Source organism: Diadema setosum, chromosome 20, assembly GCF_964275005.1.
Source record: "Diadema setosum chromosome 20, eeDiaSeto1, whole genome shotgun sequence".
In the NCBI taxonomy this organism is placed as follows: Eukaryota; Metazoa; Echinodermata; class Echinoidea; order Diadematoida; family Diadematidae; genus Diadema; species Diadema setosum.
Genome location: NC_092704.1, coordinates 11,485,084 through 11,494,479, shown reverse-complemented (window position 1 = coordinate 11,494,479; position 9,396 = coordinate 11,485,084). Strand labels below are relative to the sequence as shown.

The following is a 9,396-nucleotide window of genomic DNA, read 5'->3' as shown; positions in this document are numbered from 1 at the left end:
ATACCGAGTAGGTATGCTTGTGAATTTGTGAAATTTATGGGCATGTGTGCTCTTTTAGTTGTCATGGGGGGGGGGGGGGGGGGGGGAACCATCGCTCCCCCCCCCCCTCCCCCCATATACAGGTACTTGTATTTAGAATGTCCATCTTACTGCCTTGTGTGTGCTTGTGTGGGACGGGGCTGTAAGTGCATCTTCATTATCTGGATGCGAAACTACAATCGCTTCAAGTCTAGAGATATCCTTCCTTGCTATCTAGAAATTATTTGCATTGGAGTAGGGGTATTTGAGTACCACAGTATAGAATTCTCAGATCTGTACTACACTGTATGCACACTGAGTGGATTATGAAGGCCTCTCTGAACGTTATTTTTATTTTTTTCTTTTGGTTGTTGTCCTCTCAGGCACACATTGGCTTTCAGTTTCATGAACTCCCCCTCCCCCCCCCCCACACACACACACCATTGCCTTTACCCATAGATTGTTTTAAGATCATATGGGTGCTTGCATTTACTAAGCTGTTGAAGGAGAAAATTTACCCTCTTCTGCCAAAAATCAATGGCAAAAATTAGAGAAAGATGAGAGGTTACACTGGATAGTACCTTGAACATTTTAGAATTTAATGATACTGTACCTCTCATTGCTGAAGAGTATGTAGAGAGCTTTTGCAGTGGCAATAACCCTATCAATGTGGGAATGGATATATTTTTTTTTAAACCAGAATGAAAGAATTGAAAGTGATATTATGCCATGCCAATATATATGACTTGGTATGAGGAAGGCACTACATTGTACAGGTGTAAGGTATTCATTGTGGTGGTTACATCAGGCAGCACCGCGATAAACCACAAACTAGCAGGTGATTTTCGAGACAATGTGTTGCACACCCTGAGAGAACAGGCTTCACTCATCATGGCAGTCATTTACTAGCAATCTTCGTGAGTGTGGGACTGCTCTGTTATCGTACTCGTGATTGCACTGGTGCTCGAACTCTTGAGCAGTTCTTCACGTTCATGGGGGACATTGTTGAAACGAGCCACGACAGGCTGGATAAGAGCTGTAGAAGTGTACGTGTACCATGGAATAAAGTGAATTCAGCAAAAAGGATTTTTGATGCGATTGAGAGTTGCTAAAGATTGGTCAAGGTCTCGAACAGTTTAATAGTAGAATACTTTAACATCTCAGAGTAGTACATGTTTAGTGTTTTATTGTATGAATGCTTATTTTGTTTCTACAATGTACTGCTCATTAGCAAAGAGAACAGGGGAAAAGTATAAAGAAAATATAAGGTTGCTCTAGGTTACATTAAAACAACCACAATAAGCAAATCATGGGATTTTTTGTTGGCACTTTCTCACAAATTCTCCTGTTTTATAGTCCTAATATACTACATGTATGTAGTTCCTAAACAAGACAATCACGCCATGGAGCTATAAAGCTCAATGAAACAAATCATGGCTGTTGTGAATAACTACAGTACATTGTACAACTCTTTCTCCTGTAATGTCATGATACCATGGTTTGTATACCACTGGGCACATTATAGAGTATTTTACTGCAACAACAGTCTCTAGCATCAGACAACTTACCAGATAATCTGATTTTTTTTTTCTTTCTCGTGTAAATTCAATGCTCATTCATACACATGTCTGTGATATTACCTCATCTACTTTGATGTTTCAGTACTCTGTCATGAAACTACTGCAAAACATGAAAATCCCACTACTTTCTGATTTCATTTTAGAATTTAGGGAAACCTGTACCATTTCGTTTTTGTGATAGTTCAGTTTATCCACATCAACTTCAGCATGGAGTGACATGACACTACGTAGCAAGTAAACATGGAACACAGATGGGTTACCTGAACAATAGAAGCAGTCATGCGTAATGTACATATTTAAATACATGTATGTACAATCTGTCAAGATCAATGGGCACAGATATGACCTTGACCGAATGCAGTTTCTGAGTAAAACGTGGCACCTCTATGAATGGTGCTCTCTGCTATGAGTGAGTAAGTCCTTCATGGTACCGTGTTCGAGGTGAGAGCACCTATGTGGCCTGTTACGAGTTTAAACAAATGCCCAAATGAAACTTTGGCAGGGTCAAAGCAGTTTTAAATGAGTTTCGGGTGAATGGTTGAAACCTATTTTGCCAACCCATCACCATGTGTTGATACCTTAGATAACAGAAACAACATTGAATTGATGCCTTAAGTTACACCCATTTTGCTCTTCTTTGCAGATTCACCTATGACGGGGACACGCTTCTACCAATGACGCGGTGAACAGAGACGAGAAAGGGAGCGATTGCCGAGAGAAGGAATCCTTTTCGAGGAAGTACAGAAGGAAGCGGTGCAACCGAGGACTGAAAGAACTAGATATTAAACCAAACATGTTGCCAAAGAGAAGACAGTGTAAAATAATCATAGCCACCTCGCTCTTTTGGATATTTGTGGACTTTGTGTTATTGCTCTACTACACGGCGCCATGTATAGGACCCACGTGCCAAAAGACGGAGGAGAACGGGGGAGCAGGGGCCATAAAAAGGATGATCGACCGAGCAAACGAGTGGATTAATAAACTACCCGAGGAGAGGAAGCAAATTGGTAAGGAAGAAGATGCTGTGTGGAAAAAGACCGCTTTTAGCACCAAAGTAGAAATCAGTTTGTCTTGTGCAGACCATAGATCATGTCATCAGGATGAGATCTACATCGAATGTGTTTTTGTCGTTTTTGTTTTTTTCTTCAGAAGGCTATTAATTTGCACTGCACTATATTGGTTGTACCTTGAACTGCTTAATTTCCAATGAGTATGATGCTCATCTGATATTATTAAATGCTGCTTTATTATGGGTATCGCATTAGAATATATTGATGATAATATCATTCATTCCACTCCTGTTTTTCTAAATCTCTCTTATGATTGCTACTACCAATACCATTCCAACAGCAAAAGTGCAGCAGTTGTGTGCCTACTACACAGTATTACTGACCAGGGGCCTGTCTTATAAAGACTTGTGATAGAAATCAATCACAAGTTTATTGTGAGCTGCAATGCAAGTTGCGATTGATTTGGGGACTTGTGATTGATTTGAAGGCTTTATAAGACGGGGCCCAGTACTACTGCTAAATTTTGTATTAAAATTGATGAGAAAGTGTAATTTCTGCGTTTTAGTAGGGACATTGGCTAGAGAGGAACAACTCAAAATATCATGGCATTTCCAAGGCACATTGATCTTTACTGCCTTGTGTGCAAAATGCAGGGTTTCCAAGTGCTGTCTTGTTTAATCAGTTGCGCACGCCACAATTGGCCATTAGTAGCTGATCGTGGAATTTTTCATGATGATATGTCTATCACAATGTTCACAGTAAAACTGACATTGAAACTCCTCTACGATAAATGCATTCAGGTACAAAAGGTCTATAAAGCTTTTTTAGTAATACCCCAAGTACCCTGTTTGGAAATTACAATGTACACGTATGCTGTAATTTGTTTGCCCATGTCTTGAACTTGTGCCATAAAAGCAAATGAATCTTCTTGAGGTTCTGGAGGTTGTAAGATCCAAATTATGGACTTTGCATTTAATCAACATTTGAATACACCATGGCTTAAACCATAGTTTCAATTGTACCACCTTTGTGAATTAGGGCCTTAGTGTTTTAGAACAGTCAGAGTCTCACTCAGTAGCTATGTTGTAATTGCCCCACTCTCCTTCATGGTTCCAAGAAAGTTGTAGAGCTCTCTATTATTATATCTTTTATAGGTGATCCGAGAATCCTCTCGGATCACCTTCTGTATCTGTACTGATTCTTTGTTTTTCTTTTTCTTCTTCTTTATTTCTCCGCAAAAGTTGTGTAGAGATAAGCTCAGAAAGTGCATTGCCTATGAATGTCAAACTTATACCATATGTGTATCATGTCCCAAAGACGACGGGTCAAGTAAAATCGGTGACGGGTCAAGTGATCAGTCGACCGTGACGTCACTATGACGTCATTATATGAAAACACATTTTCAATCATATCTCATTAATGGAGTGGAATTTCTCAATGAAATTTACGTCACATAAATTTCAATTCAAGGGAATTCTACTCATATTTTCAGAATTCCTTGCATCGTTAAGACGTGCGCGTACGCGCGCGTTAAAATATTTGTATGCTCCAATCAAGCTCAAATTTTTTTTGCATACGTTTCAGACCATTTGGAGCATTTTTTGAAAAATTGAAAAAATTGGACGGACGCGTACGCGCGCGCACATATACGCACGTACAGCTCATATGCAATGGAAATTTCCCGGTCTATAAAGCTTTTTTAGTAATACCCCAAGTACCCTGTTTGGAAATTACAATGTACACGTATGCTGTAATTTGTTTGCCCATGTCTTGAACTTGTGCCATAAAAGCAAATGAATCTTCTTGAGGTTCTGGAGGTTGTAAGATCCAAATTATGGACTTTGCATTTAATCAACATTTGAATACACCATGGCTTAAACCATAGTTTCAATTGTACCACCTTTGTGAATTAGGGCCTTAGTGTTTTAGAACAGTCAGAGTCTCACTCAGTAGCTATGTTGTAATTGCCCCACTCTCCTTCATGGTTCCAAGAAAGTTGTAGAGCTCTCTATTATTATATCTTTTATAGGTGATCCGAGAATCCTCTCGGATCACCTTCTGTATCTGTACTGATTCTTTGTTTTTCTTTTTCTTCTTCTTTATTTCTCCGCAAAAGTTGTGTAGAGATAAGCTCAGAAAGTGCATTGCCTATGAATGTCAAACTTATACCATATGTGTATCATGTCCCAAAGACGACGGGTCAAGTAAAATCGGTGACGGGTCAAGTGATCAGTCGACCGTGACGTCACTATGACGTCATTATATGAAAACACATTTTCAATCATATCTCATTAATGGAGTGGAATTTCTCAATGAAATTTACGTCACATAAATTTCAATTCAAGGGAATTCTACTCATATTTTCAGAATTCCTCGCATCGTTAAGACGTGCGCGTACGCGCGCGTTAAAATATTTGTATGCTCCAATCAAGCTCAAATTTTTTTTGCATACGTTTCAGACCATTTGGAGCATTTTTTGAAAAATTGAAAAAATTGGACGGACGCGTACGCGCGCGCACATATACGCACGTACAGCTCATATGCAATGGAAATTTCCCGATTTTTTACATTTATCGGATGTCTGAAAAGTCAAGGAATATTTCTAGCAAGTTTCAAGTCAATCCGACTCAATATGACGTCATACGGGACTGTCAAAGTTGAAATTCCGCGCGCGCGTCAATGGCGATATTCAGTACAACAATGCCAAAAAACCGCCAATTTTAAATCCGATTTTACTCATCAGGATGGACGGTGACCCCCAATTTTCTTTACATATTCTGAAAGCTGATGAGTTGTACATGTCAGTTTATGGGTTGGCGATACTGAAAAAGTGATTAAAAGATATCAAATTTCTTAATAGAGTAAAAAAAGTAAATTTTCAAAATGACGTCATCAATTTTCAAGTTTACTTGGGCGTATCTCACTTATTCTTTGCCAATTTTCACCCAGATTTCAGTATGTTGTAGCTTATTAAATGTTCTTTCATTAATGTAATTACAACATTTTGATTGGATGGCGGCATCACCTCGTAAAAATGGATTAAAAGTAATCTTGTCAAATTTGACCAGTTTACGTGTTATCTCTATGGGAGAGCAGTTTTTCTGGCAGTGAAAATTGACATGACTATCTTTTTCGAGCATTAGCTCACTTATGCTTCAGTGAATTTTTCCCAGATTTTAGTATGTTGTAGCTGAGACTTTGGGCTATCGTAAGTGTGCCCTCCATTTTTTCATACGACGTCGGCATCACGTCGAAAAACTTGGTTGAAAATGGCACGTGGCTTCGATGCAGCGTCATTTTGATTAATACACAGGGCCTATGGAGCATGAAATAGGTCATTGCATAGCGCATCCGACTCGTAATCTTAAGGTCCCTGGTTCGAGCCTCACCCTTGCCAATATTTTTTTTTATTTTTTTTTTTAACTCTTTTTTTCTTCTTTTTCTGTATTTAGTCTTAATCTCCCTTCCTAACTTTATCTTTTTCTGATTTTTTAATGCTTCTCCTTCAAATTTCTATAAAATAACATAATTTTTTCTTTATTTTTCTTTCTTTCTACTACATTCTGTGCAATAGATGAAGAACAACAATGGTTATCAATCCCATATTTTGCACATGTTTAGTTCATGTCACGTACATTATTTCATAAAATAACAACTACTTGATCAGACACCATCTTGGGTATGTAAATTAGGGTCAAAGGTCATAAATGTTTTATCCTGTATCTTGGTGAATACATGTCCTATCTTTACCATATTTTGCACACGTAAAGACCATGTTACAAGGATCATTTAAAATAACCACTTTTTGCTCAGATGCCATCTTGGCTGTGCAAAGTGGGGTCAAAGGTCATATGTACTTCTTCCTGTATCTTCGTTATGACGTGTTATCTGTATGGGAGGGGATTTTTCTAGATGTGAAAATTGACATGATTGTCTTTATCGACGACTAGCTCACTTACCCTTCGGTGAATTTCTTCCAGATTTTAGTATGTTGTAGCCAATTTAATACCCTTTAAGTTTTGTTCATCAAAATTTTAATCGGATGATGTCTTCACCTCGTGAAAATGGATATAATGTAACCTTGTCAAATTTAACCAGTTTACGTGTTATCTCTATGGGAGGGAATTTTTCTGGAAATGAAAATTGACATGACGGTCTTTATCGAGCACTAGCTCACTTACTCCTCGGTGAATTTCTCCCAGATTTTAATATGTTGTAGCTGAGACTTTGGGCTATCGTCGCTATTCGCTCCATCTTTTCATACGACGCCGAGATCACGTCAAAAAACTTGGTTGAAATCAAACTTATCTTCGATGTATTGAGACATTTCTTTCTTTCTGCAACTTTCTTTGCAATAACTCTAGAAAAACAGCCCCTATCACCCCCATATTTTGCACATGTTTAGTTTATGTCACGTACACTGTACATTATTTCATAAAATAACAACTACAGTACTTGATCAGACACCATCTTGGGTATGTAAATTAGGGTCAAAGGTCATAAATGTTTCAACCTGTATCTTGGTGAATACATGTCCTATCTTTCCAATATTTTGCACACGCAAAGACCATGTTACAAGAATCATTTCACAAAATAACCACTTTTTGCTCAGATGCCATCTTGGCTGTGCAAAGTTGGGTCAATGGTCAAATGTACTTCATTCTGTATCTTCGTTATAGTTTATACCAGGGAGGTACCTCCCTGGTTTATACCGAATTTGGTACCAAAGATGGTAGACCTGACTCTCTTTTGGAAATGAGAATCCAAATATCACACGGCCAATGTCTCTAAACACAGATGAAACCTATATGGTCATGCCTATTGCGATCAGGACTCGAATCATTGATTATAAAAAAAAAAAAAATAGGATCACCTAATTTGTCAGTCTTGACAAATTCCGAGTCTAGTCTTCTTTTTTTTTTTGTTTCTCTCTTTCTCTCTATAAAGCACACAACTATCTTTAGGAGCATTAGCCATTAATGTTTTATTTTACTCTTGATTCGACTCGATATCAGTTTGTTTCGAGGAGCATTTGGGACAGTATTTGGGTGCAGACTGCAAGAAGTGATTTCAATTTCACAGACCTGTTCAATGCCTGCACACTTGATTCATGACTGAATGTCTTACAGACAGAGTCTATATCCAATCGTGCATTAGCCATTATACATGGTTGTACATGTCTCATTGTGGCAGATAATGTTAACCCATTCTCTACAGGAACCTGGTTACCTGTGTGGTAAGTCTATGTGGACTTAAGAATTCAGTATTGAACGGGTTAAAGCACATAATACCGGTAATGTCTTTGATTACTAATACTTGAAACTTTGCCTATTTTTCCTCTTTTTTTTCTTTTTTTTTTTTGTTGTATTGAAGAAAGAGGGTCAAAAGATTGACAGACTGAGAAAAAGAGAAAGGGTGAAAGATGTGCTTTTCCATATTAGTCAGTAGCCAGATGATTCATTTGTGTCCATCCAAAATAGTGAGGATATACATGTACATGTATCAAATATTATATGTGAGCAGTAAAACCTCAGTGACAACATACAACTGTTTTCATTGTACACTGTACAGTAATTTATGTTTTTGTGCTGTAATGACCTCTGCATTAAGTTGCTTTACACTGTACCATATATATTTTATGCAGTTGTTTTTTTTTTTTTGGTAGTATAATCCACAGATTGTAAATTTATGCCTCCATTTTTATCACACATTTATGTCACTTCAGTTGTATCATACATGATGTAGATGCTGTACACTTCCGTAGGTGGCCTTTATTGCAGACTGATGCAATTTCCATGTGATTCACCTGCAGACCATGATAAGCATTACTGTGCTAAATTGGGTTCAATGTACTATTCTATTTTGCAGGCATGACCTACATTGTACATGTACATGTAATTTTGTTTTCATAAGAGGCAGTCATACAATTGTATACATGTATAGTCCTGTTCTGTAAATGTAGTTTCAATACAACGTTGGTTTGTATCAATGATATGGAAACATAATTTGCACACAAGGGTTATATTTGTGTTTTCAAAACTTTGCTGACCCCAGCCACTTGATACAGTGTAGGCCTACCTGTACTGTACCCCCGTTTAGAGAGTTTGGTACTGTACACGTACCACACAGTTGCGCATACAGTAGTAAGTCAGTGACGTGGCTCAGTCAGTAGTAGCACAACTGCCTCACAATCCACTGACTGTACAGTGTGAGTCCCATCAAGTGTAGCTGAGCAATGTTGTATGTAATCATGCTGTCCCCTCTAGAATGAGGCAAAAATACTTTGCCCCTCAGATGCAGTAGGACATGAAATGGAGGTCCTGTGCACTTTTTGAGGGAGTCACAACTCATGTATCTAAAGGTCCCACTTCATTTATTCATCGCAAAGAGCAGGGTGCTAACCTGGTGAATTGGTCCTCCTTTAGCACATGCCTAGCCTACTGTACGATGTTCACTAGTGTACAGGTAAATGATGTTGATGGCTTGTGGTTAACCCAAGGTGACTAGAAATATTCAGCAAATGGCATCAACCAGACATGCAATTGAGCATTATGAGGAACTGAACATATAACATACAATTATGCAACCTGTACAGTACTGTAACTATTGTCAAAAATAGAGTTGGCCAAACTTGACAGGTTTTTGCCAAGGTTTTGCAGGATCCATGCAATTGCAATAGTGTTCACTAAGGAGTTGTTCTTAATTCTATCAGTTCAGTTCTGCAACATGTATGGAGCTTCAGGAGAAAACTGATTTGTTAAATTGCAGTTTAAACCTGTATTTACATG

At 38.1% G+C, this 9,396-nt stretch overlaps 1 protein-coding gene across 1 annotated transcript in view; it reads left to right on the top strand.

Moving 5' to 3' along the window:
• Window positions 1-2,314: 2,314 nt before the first annotated feature.
• The window catches only part of LOC140243265 (polypeptide N-acetylgalactosaminyltransferase 13-like), a 61,166-nt gene continuing 54,084 nt past the window's right edge, over window positions 2,315-9,396 (top strand). Inside the window, exon 1 of the mRNA XM_072322934.1 lies at window positions 2,315-2,605. Within this exon, the coding sequence (XP_072179035.1) occupies window positions 2,392-2,605 (214 nt within the window). The 5' untranslated portion in view covers window positions 2,315-2,391. The remainder of the gene's footprint in view (window positions 2,606-9,396) is intronic.